General features: G+C 36.5%; 2 protein-coding genes and 1 long non-coding RNA gene across 4 annotated transcripts; 2 read left to right on the top strand and 1 right to left on the bottom strand.

Annotated features, from left to right (window-relative positions):
- The first annotated feature begins 470 nt into the window (after window positions 1-470).
- On the top strand, window positions 471-2,496 carry LOC109012634 (exopolygalacturonase clone GBGA483-like). The gene is made up of 4 exons (XM_018994373.2): window positions 471-798; window positions 963-1,274; window positions 1,408-1,923; window positions 2,043-2,496. Exons 1-4 carry the CDS (start codon window positions 649-651, stop codon window positions 2,280-2,282), a joined length of 1,218 nt encoding a protein of 405 aa, XP_018849918.1. The 5' UTR covers window positions 471-648; the 3' UTR covers window positions 2,283-2,496.
- A 10,798-nt stretch (window positions 2,497-13,294) lies between these two features.
- On the bottom strand, window positions 13,295-15,068 carry LOC109012752. Of its 2 annotated transcripts, none has more exons than XR_001999508.2 (4): window positions 14,843-15,068; window positions 14,464-14,746; window positions 13,839-13,895; window positions 13,295-13,571 (listed from the first exon to the last, which is right to left on the bottom strand). It is a non-coding gene; the product is annotated as an uncharacterized LOC109012752 (long non-coding RNA). The 2 variants fall into 2 exon arrangements; XR_001999509.2 differs by having other exon boundaries at window positions 13,465-13,571; window positions 14,857-15,068.
- Window positions 15,069-18,634: 3,566 nt separating this feature from the next.
- On the top strand, window positions 18,635-20,499 carry LOC109012727 (exopolygalacturonase-like). The gene is made up of 4 exons (XM_018994520.2): window positions 18,635-18,848; window positions 19,073-19,381; window positions 19,504-20,022; window positions 20,129-20,499. The coding sequence occupies exons 1-4, from the start codon at window positions 18,717-18,719 to the stop codon at window positions 20,378-20,380; spliced, it is 1,212 nt and encodes a 403-aa protein (XP_018850065.2). The 5' UTR covers window positions 18,635-18,716; the 3' UTR covers window positions 20,381-20,499.
- The last annotated feature ends 3,033 nt before the right edge of the window (window positions 20,500-23,532 follow it).

Raw genomic sequence — 23,532 nt, 5'->3', positions numbered from 1 at the left:
TGCGCCATGCTGGTTTTACTATACATCAATCACTATTCACCTTCACACTTTACATCTGACAGTTTTTTTTTTTTCTTATAGGGTGTGGGGTAGTAAATAGTGACTGAGGAGAATAATTATTCTTTCTCTAAATATATGGTTAGGGCCATTATTTTCTTTTGTTGGTCCCTGAACAACGAAGAAAAACCTACCATATATAGACAGCTCAGGTATATATAGACTGAAGAGATTGTGTAATAATTATAATATTGTCAACTAATTTAGTCAAACTTAAATAAAGACCAAGTTATGTTGGTTCCTGGCCTAGGCCTGCAGTTCAACTATATGCGAAAGTCATAGTTTATAAGGTCTTTACGTTGGCTGGAGATCCATAATCATCGTCTTCAACCACACAAGTGGTTTCTGATAAAATGGAAGGTATAATTTGACCGTACGTTTGAATGGTTGTAGATAAGCCAACCTAATATTAGGTTTTTGAAGTTCTTGTGGCGTTGAGCAATATCATGATCTATTACTCTGCTACATATTATATATAAATGAAACCCCCTATCGATCGTTGGGAAACTCGCATCTCCGTCCTAACAATTCAAGCTAAAAAGAAGCAAAGACTTTTACCATAGAAAAAAAAGAAAAAAAAGAAATCCAAACATGGTTTCAAAAAATACTGATCATCTCATGGCCGGAGCAACATGTCTCCTAATATTAATCTTGCTTTCAGTTATCAGAATAGCCCATGGTGCAGATTTCAACATAAAAAACTTTGGAGCAAAGGCGGATGGCAAGTCAGATGATAGCCAGGTAAAAGCAATTGCATGCATGTAACTCGATTGTTCTTCATGTCATTTGGATTTCGAAGATATTAACGTGACATATATATATATATATATATATATATATATAAATATCTCTCTTATTTCTCTTCTTTTAATTAATTTCTGGGATTAATGGTGGTCTTTGATTAGGCAATCAGTACTGCTTGGAAGGCGGCATGCGTGTCGACAGATCCTAGCACTGTTTTGATACCAAACGGGAAATACATGGTTGGTTCATTAACGTTCCAAGGACCGTGCAAGGCACCAGTCAGTCTTCAGGTTCAAGGAAACCTTCTTTCTCCAATAGACCTCAACATTTTCAACTCCCCTAACGGCTGGATCAGTTTCCAAAACATCGACAGATTGATGGTCTCAGGAGCAGGAACTTTCGATGGCCAAGGATCACTTGCTTGGTCCCAAAATAACTGTTCAAAAACTGGGACATGCAATTCAATGCCCATTGTACGTACCATCTCACATGCATACATACATACATATATATATATATATGTTAATGTTGTTTTTTTTTTTTTCAATATGGCACATAATGCGTATAATAAGCCTAAATATTATAATTCTTTGGTTTTATGCGCAGAATTTGGCATTCACTTCGATCACCAACTCGAAGATTCAGGACATAAGTTCGCTGAACAGCAAGTTGTTTCACATGAACATATTGCAGTGCAAGAACGTGACCCTCCAACATATTATAATCAGAGCGCCTCAAGAAAGCCTAAACACAGACGGAATTCATATTGGCTTGTCATCCGGGATCAATGTTACTGGCGCAGACATCAAAACAGGGGATGACTGTGTCTCTCTTGGTGATGGAAGCCAACAAATTAACATTGAAAAGGTGACATGTGGACCTGGACATGGCATTAGCGTTGGAAGCTTAGGAAAGTACCATAACGAACAACCTGTTAGGGGAGTTACAGTGAGGAACTGTACCCTCACCAGCACAATGTTCGGTGTTAGGGTAAAAACATGGCCAGATTCTCCTAGCGGTGTTGCTTCACATTTGCTTTTTGAGGATATTGTGATGAACAATGTCAGCACTCCTCTTCTTATAGACCAAGAGTATTGCCCTTATGATCACTGCAAAGCAGAGGTACATAATTAATTAATTACTTAAAAAAACAATATTTTCTGAAACTAATAGTTAAGATTAGTACTAATTTTGGTATTTGTGATTAATGACTTCGTTAATTTGCATGCATGCATAAATAGGTTCCATCACGTGTCAAGATTAGCAATGTCAGCTTCAAGAACATTCGGGGAACATCCGCAACTAAGCTGGCTGTGAAGCTTACATGTAGCAGACGCATTCCCTGCAAGAATGTGCAGATGAGCGACATTAGCTTGCAATACAATGGAAAGGATGGCCCTATTACATCCGAGTGCAAGAACGTGTTGAAGCCTTCAGCTTCTGGCAAATTGAACCCTCCTGCTTGTGCTAATTATAATTAATTAACCAGCTTCCTTTTGAATATGCTTAATTAAATGCAAAATCTCAAATATGCATGCAGCATGGAATAAGTTCATTCATAGGTTTAGAAAACAGTTAGACGTTGCACCCCCGTCGTCATGCTTGCATGCGTGATGACCTGAGTGGTGAACCAATATAATTGTAAGCTATACTAGCCATATATATATATATAATAAGGTATTCTGTCTTTCCTTTCTTCTTCTTCTTTTTTTTTTCTTTTTTTTTTTTTTTTATATATATTTTGGATTTGCTAAAAACAAATATATGTAAATTAAAAAAAACAGTCACAAATTAAACGGCCGGATTGGGTTGAAATATGATATTTACATTATTCGGACATGATCTAAACGTTACGGTTGAACATGCATAGATAAACATTCAAATGTATGTAAATTAATGTTATATAACATATATTCGAAAGTAATTAAATGTTACAATGGTTGTTATAATTTGTATGCATGTAATCATTTTGTAAATGAAATAACGTTTTTTAACCTTGTTTGCATTCAAAATCCACTTCAACTCATCTCATCTCATCATTACAACTTTATCAAATTTCCACACAAAATATAATAAACAATTCAACTTTTTCAAATTCAAAAATAATTTTCCTAAATTCCTGTACAAAATATAATAAATAATTCAACTTTTATTATATTATTCACAATCCATCTCAACTCATCTCTAAATTTAAACCACTCTATATGTCCGAGCGTTTAGTTTTCATGTGAACGTACGTATATAATTTATAACGTCTGATTAAATACTGTCTCATAAAGCTGTTCAGACGGTATATGGTAGGGCAATAATCTAATTTATTTGTATGGCGTCCCTTGTTTTTAATGAAATTATAACGTTCGAACACAAAGTAATTATGTTCGGACGTTATTATAAAGTAGTTAATTTATGCTCGAATTAATTAATATACACATAACATTTGGACATTAAATATCATTACATGCATGGGTAGTCATTTTTTTTAAAAATGAAATCCAATTGAACACGAAGTGATCATTAGTACATTCTGACGTTAATATTTGTCTTAATTTACATTCGGACGCCAAGTAACTTGCAATTTTACATTCGCATGCATGGCGTGTTACATTCGAACCATGTTTAGTTTTAGGAAAATTTGGTCAATAACTTTCCCGATTGAGACTCGCTTTATAAATGTACAATATTATTAGAAAAAACTCCTTGTACTTTCAATTCTAATCACATTTTTAAATTTTTTTGAAAAATTTGTCTTTCTAGCTATAAATCCCATTTTTTTTAATAGCTAGAAACATAGGTCTTTCCCATTTCTCGAAAGATCAAACATAGATCTTTTTCTCCTTATGTTGAAGTTAAATCAATCCCATTTCTCTCGGTCCGCGCGTTTCTTCATTATCTAGAGAGTATAATTCAAATACTTAATCTTTTGGAACAATTATTAATTTAATATAGTATTAAAGTAGAAGTTTTGGGCATGAATCTCAATTTCACACTTCATCTTAGGACTGTTTATCTAGGTCGGATTTTTTTCCGGCCTAGTTGAAAACGCGGATTTTTTTTAACTGGATTCCGGTTGCTGGTTTCGGCCCGGATTTTATCCGAGCTGGTGACCGCGTCACAAACCCAAGTATAACCTGGGTATATATTCTCACATGAGAATCTTAGGATGTCTTTGTTTTGCATCTACCATATCTCAACATAGACATAAATTTGACCCTCGAGGTAGATATTGTGTCTTTCTTGGTTACCCCTTTGGAGTAAAAGGATATATGCTCCTTGATCTAAACACCCAATCAGTTTTTATTTCTTGAGATTTTACCTTCCATGAACATGTGTTTTCCTTCCATCAACCCAACTTCATTCCACTTTCTTCATTGCCAACTCCTCCTGCTTCAACTCAGTCTCCCTATTCTTCTAGTTCAACTTCTTCAAATTATTTAGCTTTACCTTGCCAATCATTTCAGAACCACAACCACCATCACCCATATCACCAGCCCTGCTTATCATTTCCCCTCCCACTTCCCCCATTCCATTAATATCAAATTCCCAATCCCCTCCCCCTCTTAGAAGATCCACTCGAACCAGAAAAGCCACTCAATACCTCCAGGATTTCCATTGCCAGCATGCAACTTCAATCTCATCCCCTCAATCAGTGAGCATGGAATCAGTTCCAACAAGTATACCTTTTCCTCTAGCTTCTTCCATTTCTTATCACAACTTATCTCTTGCCTTCTCTATGTTCTTTGCTACTATCTCCTCTAATCATGATCCACACACTTACACACATGCTTCCAAGGACCTTGACTGGTGTAAGGCAATGGATAAAAAATTGAAGCTTTAGAGCTTAACCATACATGGACCCTCACAGACTTACCCCCTAGCAAAATTGCCATTGACTGCAAATATGTATACAAAACTAAGTGCCATTCTAATGGTACCATTGAAAGGAAGAAAGCAAGGTTAGTTGCTAAGGGTTTTACTCAACAAGAAGGGGTGGATTACCATGAAACCTTTTCCCCAGTAGTAAAGATTGTAACTGTTAGAACTATATTTTCTTTGGCTGCAATCAAAGGGTGGCATCTCCACCAATTCGATCAGTACCAAAGATATAACGGTAGCAAGGGTAGTTTGAATTTTGAAAAAACTATTTTGTAATTTATGCAAGGCAATTTTTTGGTGAAGTAGGTTTTTCTCTTTTTGCATGGCACTGGCCGCTGGGCCTACATCTTTGATGGTAGGTCATGGCATTGCTAGGGAGGATCCTGATTAGATTGGTGCGCGTAAGCAGATAGTAATGTCAAAAGGGAGTGTTGGGACGTCGGAGGGGTTGGCGTTTGTTGATGTTGTCATTTCTAAGCCCAAAATGCTTCCAGAGGTGGATATTCCCTTTTGGGATCCAAGATTCAATGATGGGGATATGTTCTTTCTATTCTCAAAGGCAGAGATCAAACAGTTGGCGGAATTGTCCAAACTCTCTGTGGTTTTAAAATTTTTACGTCGTCGGCCGTCTCTTGACCATGTCCGTGGATTTATTAAGAATAGATGGGGCTACGTTCGGTGCTAGTGGTGGGTCAATTGAAAAATCCTCGGAATGTTCTCATAAGAATTTCGAATGAGGAGGACTTCATTAGTGTGATGGCTTGAGAGAATTTTGAGGTGGAAGGGGTACTGTATAGGGTGTTTCATTGGACGCCAGATTTCATTGAGGAAGAAGACTCCCCTTGGGTTCCGGTTTGGTTAACCTTAACAGGTTTGCCTCCAAATTATTTTCATCAATCGATTTTACGAAATATTGGAGGGGGTTTGGATGTTTCTTGAATAGGGATAATGTGACTGCTTGTGTGACTCGTCCGGAGGTAGCGCGTATTTGTGTGGAAATGGATGTTTCTAAGCCATGCGACATTCATTCTGGTTGGGAAATACAAGGCTGGAAACTAGTCATTACCAAGAGGCGATTTTTGAAACGCTTCTAGCGTTTTGTTTGCTTTGTAGGAAACAAGATCATTTGGAAAACAAGTGCTTGTGTCGAGATCAAGTCTAGAAAAAACAGGGATTGGAAAAGAAGGTAGAGGATAAAATAGAGCGGATGAAATTGATTTGGAAGGTAGTGGGAGTTCGGGAGAAGGAAAAGTCAGAAACAGAGCAGGGGCTTATGGCAGGGTCCTCTTCTAATCTGAGAAGAGTGGCAATTCTGGATGCCATTCGTGAACGAAAGGAAGTGTTAGAAAGAAGGCAGACAAGGGTGTTGTTTGTCTCATTGAATGGCCTGGTCTATGATAAAAACCAATTTGATCTTGTGAGTGCTGATGGCGTTAATAGTCAGTTGGAAGGTTATCTTGGTTAGGATAGTAGTATAGGGCAAGATGAGGCTTATAAAGGGGAGTCTACATAGATAAAAGATATGTTCGGAAGGTGTGAGAATTGGTTTGAATTAACTGAAGAAGACCCGGAAAAGAATCTAGGATTGAGGGTTACTGGTCGAAGCTTGCCTAGAAGTGCATTGAGGTTGATAGATGAGGCTCTGGAATTCGAAGTGGGATGTATGGTTGATAGGGGACCTCTGGGGGTGGACATGTTTGGTAATGATGCTCTATTTTCTCATTGTCAATCTATCTCAGATGTGGAGCTTGATGAGGAATTGAACGAATTGACAGCAAAATGTTTTGATTCGGACTTGGATATGAATGTGCCATTGAGGAAATTATGAGGGGTAAGGAAAGAAAAATCAATAGTTGTTCTGGAGCGACGAACTTGTTCCAAAAAATTTCTTTAAACCATGGAACATACTTACGTGGAATATTAGGGAAATTCTTTTGTTGAAAAGTAAACTTTGACGCATTTTAAATAACAGCTGTCCATTTGTGGTGGCTCTTTTAGAACCTTTTCTTAGGGTGAATAAATGTGGTAGGTGGGCAAGGTGGATGAAATTGCCTAATTTTTGTGAGAATGCCAAGGTTGGGGGAAACATTTAGATTTTTTGGAATGAGAATTTTGAATTTGAATTTGAATTGGTGTCAAAGTTGGATCAGGCGTTGAGTGGGTGGTTTGTGCAAGGAAATAAGCGACTGCTCTCGACTTTTGTTTATGCGAGTTGTTTCTGATGGAAGCATATGGAGCATTGGGATTTTTTAAAGGGACAAGACCCAGGTAGCAGACCATGGTTAATTGGAGGGGATTTTAATGTTATTCGAAACGATGACAAAAAAAGGGGTGGTATTTTGCAGGCGCATTGTACGAGGACCGAATTTAGGAGACGTTTGGATTCGAAGATGACTTGAGATGAGTTGAGATGAATTATGAATAGTAGTGAGATGAGTTGTGCATAGTAGTAAGATTTGTGAGTTAAAGTTGCTGAATAGTAATGAATAGTAGTGAGATGAGTTGAGATGAGCTGAGTGAACTTCAAATCCAAACGTCTCCTAATCTTTGTATTCACAATTATGGGTTGTTAGATCTTGCTTATGAGGGGCAGCGCTTGTCATGGTGCAATGGAAGGTTAGGGGGGAGACAAATTTGGGCAAGGTTGGATCGTGTGCTGGAGAATATGGAATTTTTAAATTTATTTGGTGATGCTCGTGTAGAATATATGCCAAGAACATCTTTGGATCATTCTCCAATGATGGTTTCTTTAGTTTGTGAAATGAGCATTGTGGTGAGGCCTTTTTGCTTTCAGCGCATGTGGGGTACTCATGAGAAATTCTTGCCATTAGTAAAGGCGGTATGGGATGGGAGAATTGATGGAAGTCCAATGGTGCACATGAGCAAAAAACTGAAGTTGTTGAAAGGAGCTTTGAGGAAGTGGAATTTAGATGTCTTTGGGGGAGATCTAAAGTGGATTTACTGAAGCTTGAAGACCACATTTCTGGGCTGGAGCAAGTTGTTATTGGAAGCTATAGTCAACAGGAAGAAAATGAATTATTGCAGTGTAAACAATTGCATTTACAATGGGTGCACTGTGAGGAAATGTTAAGATGCCAAAAATCTCGCGTGAAATGGATTGCGGAGGGTGACTTTAATATAGTTTTTGTCCATGCGATGATGAGAGTAAAGAAGAAAAATAATAAGGTTGATCAAATGAGGATGGAGACTAGACATGTATTACAATTTGTGGAGGAAGTACATAATGGTGCGGTGGAGTTTTTCAGGAGCTACTAACGACGGAAGATGCACATTTTGATGAGGAATCGCTCTCTTTACTTTTGCTGGCAATTTCAGTATAGGAGAATGAAACTGTGTGTCGTACCTTCTATGGAGGAGGTTAAGATGGCGCTTTGGTCCATCCCATCGGATAGTAGCTCGGGGCCATATGGGTTCTCTGCAAATTTCTTTACCCTTGCATGGGATAGGTTAAGCAGGATTTTCTGGATATGGCTCGAGAATTTTTTGAGGGGAAGTCGTTCAAGACTTTTTTTGGGTTGACAAATTTATTACTCATTCCTAAGGTTGACGAACCTATGGGGTTTGGACAATTTCGACCAATTAGCCTATGTTTAGTGGCTTACAAAATCATAGCGAAAATTATGGTAATTCGTATGGCACCTATTCTTCACCGGCTTATTTCTTCCGAACAATCCGCATTCATTCTAGGAAGAAGTATCTTTGATAACATGGCTATTGCACAAGAGATTGTTCATGATTAATAGGAAGGTCAGGAGTGGCAATGTTATGTTGAAAATTGATATGGCGGCAATGTTATGTTGAAAATTGATATGGCCAAGGTGTATGACCGGGTGAATTGACATTTTTTACTAGAGGTTTTGAGACTATTGGGTTTTTCAGATAAATGGAGAGACTTGATTTTTAATTGTATTTCTTCTCCATTTTATTCGGTTATGTTGAATGGATGTACTAGGGCTTTTTTAAGTCTTCTCGTGGTCTTCGGCAATGTGACATTTTATCACCTTATTTGTTTATCTTATCAGAGGAAGTGTTGTCGCGAATACTACGTAAGGAGTTTCAGTTAGGAAGGATAAAGGATTTTAATCCCAATGGAGGAACTTTGATAAGTCACTTGTTGTATGTGGATGATCTCTTGATTTTTGTGATTGGAAGGTAATGGAAGTGCTGCACAAATATGAGAATATGTCTGGTTAGTTGGTTAGCCCTCATAAGTCTTCTTTGTTTTTCTCCAAGCATATCTCGGTTGATCGGAAACAGGCTTTAAAACAAATATTTGGATTTGAAGAAGGAGCTTGGCTGTGTACATATTCGGGAATCCTATTACATGTGGGGCAAATGCGAATAAATATGTTTGATCCGCTGTTGGGAAAAATTCAAAAGAAATTAGCGGGTTGGAAAAGCAAATTGCTTTCTTTTGGAGGTAAAATTATTTTGATAAAACATGTTCTGAACAGTATGCCAATTCATATGCTTTCAGTATTGAATTTTCCAAAGGGGGTAATGTCGGTGATTAAAAAATCTTTCTCAAATTTTCTATGGGATTCTTCTATGGAAAACAAAAAGAGGAAGTAGATATATTGGAAGAATATTTGTTTGCTGGTCGAGGAAGGTGGTCTTGGGATAAGTGATTTGGATGAGGTTCAAAATTCTTTACTTATGAAGTTCGATTGGAAATTAATTATGGGAGGTTCACTGTGGTTGGATTTTTTCTCTGCCAAATATGTGGGTAATTTACACATTTCTTCGATCATGTCCTTGGGAAGAGGAAATCGATTTTGGAAAGGGGTTATGCAATTAATACCAACCGTTTTATGTAATTCAAGATGGCAGATCGGGAATGGGGAGGTGAATTTCTGGTATGAAAATTGGGTGGGAGATGGGCCTTTGGCGGAGGAGCATCCGGTGGTTGGGAATAGAAACTTGAAGGTGTGTGAGGTGATGGATACAAACGGGTGTACTTTGGATTTGTTGAGAACTCTTGTTGCAGCACCGATGGTAGAGAAAATCATGCACTCGAAAGCAGGGGATTGTTTGCCCATGGAGGAGGTGGTTGTGGAAGGATTATGTGCCGGCAAAGATGTCTTTTATGTACTGGAGGGCGAGAAGTAAAGCATTGCCTGTTGATGCAGTGATCAAACAACTTGGGATTCCTATGTGTTCCAAATGTTGTTGATGTATTGAACCCAAAGTGGAGACATTAAATCATGTACTTTGGGAAGGGGAGGGGCCGACTGAAAATTGGAGGTTTTTTGCAACTAGATGTGGAGTGAGGAGGCCACAATTTCGAAACTGGGAATGCGTGATGAATTTCTGGTGGGGTCGTGTGAGGGGCTCCTTTCAGGTTGGATGGATTAAAGGGGTACTTCCAATTATTATTTCTTGGACTCTTTGGAAATTTAGATGCAAAGCGAGGATGGAAGTTACAAGTTATGACTTGAGGAGTATGATCCGGATGGTGAAACTCACGTTAATGGAGGTTATTAGCAGATTACGTCAGTTCAGAAAATGGAAGCCTAAGGTTTATATGTGCTGTAGGATTTAAATTGCCCCATTGTGCTAGTGCATTTGAAAGTGCCGAAATGGATAACATGGACAGCGCCAGATATAGGTAAGTTAAAACTAAATGTGGATGGTGGATCTTGTGGTAATCCAGGGATGTCAAGTGGTGGAGGTGTTATTCGGGATTCACATGGGAGAGTTTTGGCTGGATTTGCTCATTTTTATGGCCAAGTGACGAACATAATTGCAGGGTATCATGCGTTACTGGATGGATTACGACTGTGTCATGCTCTTGGGTTGAGGGACTTCTTTGTAGAGTCTGACTCTACGATAGTGGTTGGATGGTTGGTTACGGGGAATTGTAAATATTGGTATTTATGGAATTTTTTGGAGGAAGTAAAGATGTTGGTCAGGTTGCTCCAACCTCGGATTTGACACAATTTCAGAGAAGAGAATATGGTTGCGGATTTTCTGGCTAAGGAAGGGGCAAAAGGAAGGATAGAAGATTTTATGGGGAAAACTATGTGAACAGTAAACTTCGAGATTTAGTTTGCTTAGACAAATTGGGGATTCCTTATACTCGTTCTTGATGTAATTTTTTCTATGGTTGTTTCTCCGCTGTAGTGAGGGTTTTTATAATAAGAGGTTGTGACCTCAATTTAAAAAAAAAAAAAAAAATCTCCACCTATTCGATGTTAACAATGCTTTCTTTAATGGAGAGCTAAATGAAGAAATATACATGAAAATGCCACTTGGATACACCAAAGGACAACCTGGCCAGGTCTGCCAGCTACACAAAGTTTCTATGGGCTTAAACAGGCCTCACGACAATGGTATGATAAATTCTCTACTTCCTTGGTTCAATTTGGTTTCACTCAATCCAAGGCTCATTACAACCTCTTTACTCTCATTACTACTACCAATTTTACTGCATTACTTGTTTATGTCGATGACATAGTGGCTGTTCAAGGATCTTTCCATCTCTCACCCACAAACTGCACTTTTTTGTGACAACCAAGCTACTTTACATATAGCAGCCAATCCAGTTTTTCATGAGAGGACAAAACACATTGAAGTAGATTGTCATCTTGTTCGAGACAAAATTCAAGAAGGAAGCATCAAGACTGATCATGTTCACACAACTTCACTGCTTGCAAACATTTTCACTAAGTCCCTACCTTCTTATGTTCTTTACTCACATCTCTCCAAGATGGGAATAGAAAACATCTATTCTCCATCTTGTGGGGGGTATTAGGGCAGCATGGCATCAGTCCTTCCATTAGTCCAGATCATGTGGATGCAGCTGCTCATGACAGCATCAAAGATCCTGATATGCAGCCACACTCTCCATCGAGTGAATCTGCCCCTTGTAATAATCCTTCAGTGAATTTACTAAATGGTCCCTCTTATAGATGAGTTGTAATGTATTTTTATGTAAATTTAGAGGTAGTTATTTGTGGCTGTACAGAATAGAGGCAGTACGAATATTCCTTGTTTGTTAGTAGTGTCTGTCCATTTTAGCATAAAGCAATGGCACTGCGTAAGTGAAATGATACAATGAATCAGAAGATTTTCGTGCATTCCTTTTATTCTCTATTCTCAATCCTGTTTTCATGTTCTTCTTGCAATTCTTACACTTGTTCCCTCTTGATGCATAGATTTGTGGGTTGTCTTTTATTTGGGTTTGTATTATGGGGCGTGGTTGAGGTATATTGTATCTTTTAGTTATATGGATTGTGGGTTCAATGATTAGAGGTTTTATTTTCTGCTATCTTATTATTTTATCTTTTATACCCAGTGCTACTATGTATTCGATTGTGATGGGTTTTAGACTTTGAGGTGAAAGTCGAATCTTGGGATTAATTTTGGATTCGGTGGGTAAGGTTTGAAGAGGGAGTGAAAGTGATGGGTTTTGGCGGGAGAGGGTTAGTGCAGGGATTGACTGTGGGGAAACAGTAGGAGCTCTTTTTGGTGGAAAAAACAATGTCTCAACCTTTATTAGGGTAGATAGATTATGTTGTAGAATTGTAAAGATGTTATTACATGTAATCCTGAAAGCTTTACAAGAGAGAAAACCCTTCCATAATACTGTGTAAGCTACAATGGTATGACTGATTGTGTGAGACAAATTAAATGCTTTCTAACATGGATCTCATTTATATTATTTCATCTTACTGTGATGGTCCCTATTTGCCACATTTGACATATTTAGAATGTGAGAAATAATACATCGTACAAGGTTGGAGGAGCTTAAGAATTTATTTATCCACACTCGTTTCCTTTGGACTGTGTCTCTAGACTAAATGGATTTAAACTACATGAATTTTTAGTATCCTTTTCACCTTCTAGATAGGTGTGTCTCTTGTATACTTCTTGTGTGTTTGGGTTGCACATATTGATGAAGATTTATTGCTTATCAAAAAAAGGATCCTGCATTTTACTATAAAATAGAGCTAAGGAGTACTTGGTTTGGACATAAAGTCAGATTGTGCTTTCTTAACTATTGCAGAATGTTTTTATTTGTTTACGATAAGTTAAACTATTGCAGAATCTTTTAAAGAGAAAATGGCAATGAATGACATAATAAATTATTTTTAGTTAGTTTTTGTTCTAATTTAATCAAGTTTTAGATATCTTGCTCTTCCTGTTTTAGATACAGTGCTTATAAACATGTCAGTTGCTCTTGCTGCTTCATATATAGTGCCCTTTTTACCCTTTGTTGTTTGTGAGTCTGAAAGTGTCCTTTTCATGGTTTTTGGAGTACCTCTCAGGTGAATATGGACAAGGGTTGTGAGGTTGTGATGGCAATGGCTTGGATTTGACATGAGCTTCCCCAACTATAGTTCTCCTGTACCTATCCCAATCTGTTGAGTAATAAGAGTACTAGGTAATTTATGCTCTACTGATGCTTGTGTTTTTCAAGTTGTCTACAATTAATTTATGCTCGTTTGTGCTGCACCTAAGGTCCTAAGCCTTTGCTTGTGTTTTTCAAGTTGTCTAACGTACATTGTAACACCCCAAATCCGGGTGGCTTGGAGAATTACTACCTGTAACTCATAAACATGTCTCCCAACACATCCAAAGAATAATCTCCAAAAACTTCATAAATGAAATCAATCTCATATCTTCTCAATAATCTCATTACAAACTCCACACAATCTTTAATGCAAAAATAATAAATCAAAGGGGTCCATAACCTCCCGGTAGTCATAACAAACCAACTAAATATTTTATAAATCTTACTAAACTCAAGACATAAATAAAACTCAAAGGCATTAAAACTAAAAACACCAGAAGTCCTTCTTCTACCAACATCTCCTCAGCTTAAACACAAACAGCATTCTAATTCAGGTCCTCATTTGAACTCACCACATCATCTGAAAAATATTATAATGATAGGGGGTGAGTTATCAACAATTCAGTAAGCAGAAATCATATGACAGAAATTAGCTCATGTCTACACAATGCATGTCAGAACATATTTTTCATTTTCCACACAGATTTCATGAGTATGCAAATAAACGACCGATGTTGGTTTTGTTTTTCCCAAGTTCTCATTTCATCACAAAAATATGCAAAGTTTTCAGAAAATCAACCTCAGTCTCGATAATTCGTGTAAAGCATAGCATAAGAACCCCGCTTACCTGACTCTTGCAGCGTATTATCTATGACTTGAATACGGTCTCTATCCGTCTCGTCACCTATTCATAAAATAATATAAACTAAATATTAAAGTCCAACAATACAAAAATTAGGCTTAAACAACTCAAGACCCAAATTCTAGACCATAACTCAGCGAGTTTAATCAAACTCAAACAGCCAAATAACAATCTGGACAGCCCACACTTCGACCCAAAATATTCTATACCAAACTCAGTATTGTCCTATACAAGCGTCAAAACTAATGTCAACTCAAATCCCAATAACTCACACTTTTTCCAGCAATTCACAATTTCAAACAATTACCACCAACTTAACCAAACAACACTTCACAAAGCACACTTCTTTCCATTCACAACTCCATAACAGAAAGTATAAACCAATACTTCTAAATATTTTCTCAACCACCAATCCAACAATTCCACTACAATGTAACTTCAAATAATCCAAACCTAGGACAATTCACCACAAGAAATTTATTATACCAAGAAAAGCCCAAAGAGCCGCCCACTAAACTAATCTAAAACTGAAAACATTACCCACAAAAATTCAATGAGAGGAAGTGTAACTGTGTGTGTGTGCGCGGGAAACAGAGGCAAGAAAACTTACCTATGGCAACTAGAACTCCAGCAAAGGCTTCAACGATTACACGAAAGACAAACTCAGAAACCCACAAAACGAAAACTCAAACCTCACGGCAAAGACAAAATTGCAGAAATGAGGGTAAATCAAAATAAATTCGAAGAAGAAACTATATGAGTATGCTACAGCAATAAGAAATTCCAACAAAGGCTTCAATACCTACCCGAAACACACCAACTCGAAATACTCACGACGCACAACAACCAGAAATTCACAAAATGCCACTCAACCTAACGGCAAGGACCAAAAACTGCAGAAAAGAAATGAAGAGAGGATCGGCTGAGAGGATGCATTAAAACAGAGTCTTGTTGCAAAACAAAAAAAATGGAAGGAGAAGAGGTTATACTTGAAGATGAAAACCTGAACAAGAGGAAGAGAAACAGCCGCCGACTGGAGGAACGCGAGGGAGCACTGTGTGAACTGCTGCAATGGAGGAATTGATTTTAAGTGAAAACGGAAATGGGGAGCTATGGGTATGAGATTCGGAAACCACAAAGTAACGCCAACAACAAGGAATACAAATGAAACCGAAAAGAGAATAGAGAGACGTGGGAGAGGGAGAGTTGCGGAAGAAATTGAAACTGAAACAGAAAATGCGGAAAGAGAAGGGAGAAATAAACGGAAGTTGAAGAAGAAAACACTCACCTCAAAAACGACGTCGTTCGGGACTCTCACTAGACACTAAAATGGCTGGGCCATTTTCACGCACTGATCCGGGCCACTTTGATGAAGAGACTGGGCCTTACATCCATCATAGATTATACTTGATAATAAATAGAAAATGGCCTGTAATATTAATGGATGACTTTGGGTTCAACACTTAACAACATACGTACGTGCAGAGATATATGCTTCTTATATTCAGATTGCAGGACTAGACATGATGACCTTGAATTTGAGATTTATGAATTTGTGATTGCACGACTAGACATGAAATAATTAAAGGAGTGCATGAATTGAGATGTATGTTTTCATGTGACAAACAGGGGATGTAGCTTTGCCTGGTGCGAAATTTGAGAAAGGAGACGCAGATGAAGGTTCTCAATACACATGTATCAGCTGTGGAGGAATGCATTGATTGCATGAGGCAGACACAGTATCATGTATTGGCTCTCTGTAATCCATTTTTGATATGTAATTTTCATATATTGTAATTTTGTGCTTTGTAATATAATGTATAAATACTAAATAATGTATTATGTAGTGAATTATATTATGTGTTGCATGCATTTTACATGATAAATATTGAATTTCTTTTTTTTCTAGATGCATTTAGTTAAAAAGGTAATTAGTTGTTTTATATATAAAAAAATATACTTTTCAACATTTTTTCTTTAAAAGTTTGTGATAGAATATAGGCTTTTAGATTAAAAAGAAAAAATTATGCTTTTCAACATTATCTTTTTCTTGAAAAAATTGAATAATATAGGCTTTTGTTAAAAAAAAAAAAAAAATCCAAGTTTCTGGATTTTAAAAATCTAGATTCATCCAGATTTCGGTTCTGGTCATAGCTCAAGTATATTTGGATCAAAACTCGGCTCAAATTTGATACTCGAGCTTTGGGTCAAGTATACACTCAAGTATTCAGTTCGAAATCTAGATGAACAGTCCTCAAATTCATCTATTATTTTAAATAAATATTTTACATTTTGACCCGCTTATTATGTGGGGTCAAGTGGAGCGTGACGCAGATGTGTTTGAGAATGTACATAATTAAAAAGGTGGATTAAATTTCTCTTTCCTATCAACTTATTTAAATACCGATGACGTACGTACAATTGGTGACAGCTAGATCACGTTATCTCCCTCATTAGGGGCTATGCTTTACGAGCTATGAAGTGGTTCATATAGAACACTTCCTAATTCTATATATAGTCTTTCTTTTCTACCCAATTTGAAAATCTTTTGGGTTTAATTGGGTCGACACATGCATGCATGAGAGATTTATCTATTGTGAAAAATGATGACAATCAAAGTAAAAGTAAATACAAAAAAATCAATTACATGATATAAAATTAATGTGTTTAGAATAGAACAAAATCATATCACAACATAATTTATGCACAAAATTTCATATTCTCTCTCTTTTTCAAAGTTCAGAAATAGAATGTCTAAAATAAACTCATGTCTACACCAGTCATGACAGAAAATAATTTCTTCTTAAACAGAATCTCGTGAGTAATGTAGAACAAATAACTGAGGTAGTTCAAGTTTCTTTTCAAAATCAAATATGTATATTTTCCAAAAAATAACCTCACCTCATTTTATTTTAATGCAAAGTCTAGTATAGGAACCCCACTTACTTGGACTTCTTAGCTTTTTCAAAAATTCATTCAAAATGTCGAATAATAATTAATCGTCACCTATAAAATAATCACATAATTCTCGTAAATTTTAAATTAATCTCATATTTTGATATTTAATCCTAAACTTTTAAAATAACCTATTTAATTCCACAAAACTTAAAATTCTCATAATTCCCAAAATAACCTCATTCTCTAAATTTCGTTGATATCAATCAACATTTAAGATAAGTACTAGTAAAAATTTCATAAAAAAATAGCTTTAATCATAATTTAAATGTTCAAAAATAAAATTACACACTTACTATAAAAATAATTTGCTACCAATAGTACAAAATAAACATCCTATTTATTATTGAAAACAATTTAGAAGGTTTAATACTAGATAATATAATTATCCCAGAATATTTTAGAATTAAACCGTAACTATTTTTAAATAGACTAAATCATATCTAAAGTGTAAAAAAAAAAACAACATTACACTAATATTATTTGCTCTTAAAAATAAATCTTTACTTAAATAATATGTTAAAATACTTAAGTGATTTTCTGTAATCCTAATTATATAAGAGTGTACTAGTACATAATAAAAGTCTAAAAGCCCATTAATATAACATGTGGTAAAGGGTATTACGGTAATTTCATTTAATTCTTTGAAAACTAACAAAAAAAAAAACCTACTTAAATCAACATAACATGTACGACAGGGCTTACTTATGGAGGAAATCAAGCGGCAGCGTGCGACGTAGGCAAGGGGCGAGGCAGACGATGGTGATCTCGGCGGAGCACTAAACAAGAGAGAGAGAGAGAGAGAGAGAGAGAGAGACCAACGAATGAGGAAAAGAAAAAAAAATGAAAGACATAGAGTAAGCCGAGAGAGTGACACAGGTGCTGTCAGTGGCTTACCGAAAAGGAGTGGCGTGGAGTGACCGTTGGAGTTCTTTGTGCCGGTGGTAACGACGTGGAAGTGCTGGCACCGTGTGTGGTGGCTTTGAACGACAAGTGCACCGGGTTGGGTTGCTCTGTTTTCGGTGGCTAAAACAGGGGAGTTTCGGTCTACTAAGTAGGTGGTTGTTCTCGTCAATTGGTGGTGGGGAAACTGGGAGAAAAGGAAGAAAACTGAAGCGGCAGCTCTAGCTTTAGGTGGAGGATGGCTACGGGTCTGTGTGCGACAAAACTTCTACGTTGGGCGGCTTAGTGTGGGGTATGGTGGTGCAGAACAGAGTCTTGCGTGAGGCGTTGTTGCGGTGCACTGCTATTGTTGGGCGTTTCTGAACGTGGAGGCAGTGGCTGTCTTTCGATGTTGGTGGGTTAGCGGTGGATCTGGCAAGGTTGATGAACGATAAATCGAGAACGCAGAGAGGCAACTCTAGGTTTTCGTTGAGGATGAAGAACGTGCAAATATATAGCTGAAATGATGACAAAAAAAAAAAAAAAAAAACCCTAGAGAGTCGAGAGAGACGTGTGCGCGGATGTGCCGTGTGTGTGCATGGAGTGGACGAAAGAACTTACGGGTGAAAAAGAAATATAGACGGAAAGAATAAAACGTGTAGAATGAAAAAAAAAATAACGTGTAAAGAAAAGAAAAGAAAATAAAATAAAAATAAACAAATAAATGGTCCGGGTGTTACTGCAGTTGAGTGAGAGCTCCAGGGTACGAAGCCAAGCTAAGAATAGGAAGTCATTGAATTAGTTGAATAAACTAAATACCATAAAACTTATTAAAGGTGTTGCATAAGATTAGGAAACGATCGATTGACAGTTTCAACAAGTTTGGACGCACGGTTTAGATTCAAGACCCATGCAGTATAAATAGCTGGGTAAACCAAAGGATCTTTTCATCGATCATTGTTGCAAACACATCTAGATCAGACAAAGAAAGCTGGGGAGCGATAGACTGATAGGTAAAAGATCAAGATGGCTGTGAATTTAAAGCTCGCGTTGATGTCCTTGGCGTTTCTGGTGGCATTTAATGCCATTAATCATGCTCAAGCCGCAGTTTTTGATGTGACGACACATGGAGCAAAGCCTGGTGCAGATATGACCGCGGTATATACACCTATACACACACATACATATATATATATATATATATATATGATGCAATATGCATGCAGTACTACTGCAATTCCATTTTGTTGATCACCATAAATGTTTAGATGCTATACTTATCAAAAATATTGATCTTCATCAGTAGTACCACTTATGATCTAAAAAGAAGAATTAAGGCTTAATTTACTCTTTTTTCCGTTTTCGGTTTCTGTAATCATCAGGCTTTGACCAGTGCTTGGAAAGACGCATGCGCAGCAGCAGGTAAAAACCAAGTTGTGGTTCCAAAAGGGATATTCAAATTAGGTCCAGTGACTTTAGCAGGACCTTGCAAGGGCCCTATTGAATTCCACAATCAGGGCACCATCCAGGCTCCAGCAGACCCCAGTAAATTCCAGGATTTCTGGATCCAATTCCTTCATGTTGATGGGTTCACTCTGTCTGGGGGTGGAACTTTCGATGGGCAAGGACAAACTGCTTGGAAATCAAATGTCTGTCCCAATAACCTCAACTCATGCGGAGTACTTGCCGCTGTAAGAATTGATCGGCATGCAATAGATTTTCCATCACTCTCTATATATATATATATGACACTAATCACTTATTATTATTTATTAATATGTGGTTCTTAATGTTTCAAAATGAACGTACGCAGAATTTGAAGTTCAGCTTCGTCACAAATGCAGTAGTCACGGACATAACATCACTAAACAGCAAATATTTCCACATAATCTTGTTGGGCTGCAAAGGCATGCAGATGGAAAAACTAACCATCACTGCACCTGCAGACAGCGCCAACACAGATGGAATCCACATTGGACGTTCATCTGGGATTACAATTACCGATATTAAGATTGGAACTGGTGATGATTGTATCTCCCTTGGTGATGGAAGCCAAGACATTACTATCACAAAAGTAGCATGCGGACCTGGCCATGGTATCAGCATTGGAAGCCTTGGAAGATACAAGAACGAGGAACCTGTAAGTGGAATCACAGTCACCGGTTGCACCATTACCAATGCCCAAAATGGCGTGAGGATCAAGACATGGCCTGGTAGCCCTAGTGCTGGTTCTGCAAGCGGTATGCATTTCGAGGATATTACCATGACTAATGTGGATAATCCTATCCTCATAGATCAAGGATACTGCCCACACGGTCAGTGCAAAGCTCAGGTAAGAATATCACGTGGAATTTTATGTTATCAGCTTCAATCAACTTCAATGTGAAGTAAAAACTAAAGATCTTTTTTTTTTCTTGGGTCGATCTTCCTGGTTCTAGGCTCCCTCTACGATCAAGATCAGCGACGTTAGCTTCAAGAACATTCGAGGCAGTACTAGTAATATAGAGGCTGTCAAGCTAGCTTGTAGCAAGAGCATACCGTGCGAGAAAGTGAAGCTTCAGGACATCGACCTTAAATTCACAGGGTCTGGAGAGGCTAAAACAATATGTGAGAATGTCAATCCCACAATTTCTGGCACTCACAACCCTCCGGGTTGCACGGGGGCACCTGCTGCAAAGGTGCCAGCATGAGCGGGGGCAACAGATCAACCAGCTTAAACAGAATGCTTCTCAAAACTAAATGCGCAATATTAATCCTTGATCGAGCTTAAATAAAATTAACGTAGCAGTCAAATTATCTACGTAGTAAACTTCTGTCCTGTGGTGGTTAAAACAACTTATACCCCGATCCTCATGATCATGTCCATGCATCCCTTTAAAGTAATGCATGCAGTCGGCAACTAGCAGAAATAAGATTTAGTAGAGTCCCCATCCATAATGATAAGGTTACTACTCTTTACTATCTATTTATTATTTTTCTTGTATTTTTATTTTTTTAATTTTTAATTTTATTTAATGATTAAGAAAGTGATTATTAATAAAAATTTTAATTTTTTTAATGCTTAAGAATATTAAAAAAATACTTAAAAAAAAATGATAAAAACATAAAAAATTTCAATTATAATATAAGTAGTAAATGTATAGTACCTCTATCACTACCCTTCATGTAATCTATTCCACAATACTTTGCCACTGGTTGTATCCCATTCGCCTTTTTCAATAATAATAATAATAATAATAAATATTTCTTAATTTTGAGAATTTTGTTTAATAGTATTAATTGTTAATTAATGTTTCATGCAGTCTATCATTGTGAATATTCTGAAGAGTAATACTACTCATCATCTCTTGATATGATATTAAATAATGTGATATTATTTATTATATTTTATTTGTGAACCTATCTTCTAAAAATAGTGGAGAAAGTAATATGGCCATGGTTACAAAGAAGGGCTTTGAAGTATCAATAAATGACTATTTATTAAAAAGTGGTGTAGGAAGTAATACCGTGGTTACAAAAATGGGCTTTGAGGTATCAAAATTAATGTTTTGAATATCGTACAAGGAACCGTTTAATTTGAGGCATTGAAACGAGATATTTTGATACCAGTACCGTTTCAAATACCGTTTTAGAATAGTCCATATATAAATCGATTATATATAAAATATATATAAACTATATTTCAAAATAATCTATGTATGAATAAATTATATATATAAATTATAAATTGTTTAGTCTGAATTGGAGGGTTAGAAAATGAGCTTGTTGTTTGAAGAAAAGAAAAAAAAAGAAGAAAAAAATAAAGGCCGAATATAGGCCGGTAGGGGCTGAAACGACCGAAATTCTGATCTGTACGAAACTATAACTTTATCTATACTAGCTATGCCACATAAACGAAATATTTCGACCGTATCAGCCGGTACTGTAACGCCCCGTTCCTAGAGGTCTGGAGAGTTAACCCTTAATACCTAATATCAACTTCAATAACAAAACCATAATGATGAGTTTGGATGTTGAAGTGAGTTGAGTTGAGTTGAGTTGAGATGATAAAATATTGTTATAATATTATTTTTTAATATTATTATTATTTTAAGATTTGAAAAAGTTGAATTGTTTATTATATTTTGTATTGGGATTTGAAAAAATTGTAATGATGAGTTGAGATGAGTTGAGATGAGTTTGGTAACCAAACTCACCCTATCAATCTAAAAATCTAAGTTCCTCCATGGTGACAATAAAGAAATCCCCAATAACATAAATTAGAAATTCTCTAAAACTCGAAAACATCCTCAACTCATCAAATCAAATACCCAAAAAATAAATCAGTTTAGTAACTACGACCCTCAAATAAGCATTTGTACCATCAGACACTTATTCTATTACGATCATCACACCTTGCTAAACTTTCTATTCTTTTTCTCCAGCTGAACCATCAAAATTATCTGAAAAATATATGGAGATAAGGGGTGAGTTATTAACAACTTAGTAAGCAGAGGACATATACTAGTGTGTAAACATGAGCATTTACAGAAATCAGAATGCAGAACAAAACATTTTCATTTTCAGAGTGCGGAAGTAAAACATGTTATCAAAATATCAGAGCGAAGATTTAGAAATAATTTCATTCAAAAATATTCTTTGCATAGTATAAATGATCATCATCATCATCAGAACATCATATTAGAACAGAGGCCATATATAACCCCTGTGGTAGGGTTGTGCATTTGCGGATAGCCAAGCAGAACATAAATCACTCTATCACCAAGGTGTGCACTCAAAATAGAGACCACTACTATAACTCGTGACAGGGCCGTATCCACTATTATTACTCGTGGTTGGGCCGTATCCACTATTATTACCCGTGGTTGGGCCGTATCCACTATTATAACCTGTGGTTGGGCCGTATCCACTATTGTAACCCGTGGTTGGGTCGTATGCCACTATTATCACATGTGGCAGGGCCGTAACTGAATAGAGCAGAAACATAATCAAATTCAAAATCAGAGAGTCATGCCAAAAGTTTTTAGAAATCTTTGATTGACAAAGCCCTAGAGAAAAAAATAGGCAAGAGATGTGCAAGATACGCATGACGTGGACAAGAGGGAAACTTAAGGGGAAAAATAAAATAGACGGAAAGAATGAAATGTGCGGAAGTAAACGTGTGAAAAAAATAAAATAAAATAGAATAAACTAAACTAAAATAAATAAATAAATAAATAAATAAATAAAAAGACAAATTGATCTTCATTGAGTCCGGATGTTGCAGGTACGATACAAAATTCAAAACCTCGATCAAAATTCCAAATCAATTAGTCTAACTTAGCTACTAAACAATTATAAGCTACAAATTAATTAAGTGCCCGGCCAATATCTCTAGCTAGTACACTTGTACGTTGGAATGAAATGTTATAATAATAATTATATTGCCCTGGCAATAAGCTATATAAATGAAACCATTCAATTCAATAAGCCAATTATTAGATATAATATAATTGACAGCAGACAATAGTAGCCAACCTCAGCCAGTTTGTTAGCCTAGCTTTCTTTCAATTGAGAATGAAGCAGTCAATTGGGAGGTTAATAATCAAAATTAATATATATATATATATATATATATATATATGTAGCAGCTAGCTAGCTTCCAGCCAAAATCTGAAATTTTTTGAGGAATCAAAGGATCAATCCACAAGACCCGAATTTGCTACACTTTGAAAGACTACTAGGCGAAATATTGTTCTTTATATATATATATATATATATATATATATATATATATATATATAAAATAGACTTAAGACTAATAAATTGGTGATCTATCTCCACTACTCATCCTTTCTAAAAT

The sequence above is a fragment of the Juglans regia genome, chromosome 1 (assembly GCF_001411555.2).
Source record: "Juglans regia cultivar Chandler chromosome 1, Walnut 2.0, whole genome shotgun sequence".
In the NCBI taxonomy this organism is placed as follows: domain Eukaryota; kingdom Viridiplantae; phylum Streptophyta; class Magnoliopsida; order Fagales; family Juglandaceae; genus Juglans; species Juglans regia.
This window is presented reverse-complemented; position numbering and strand designations above follow the sequence as displayed.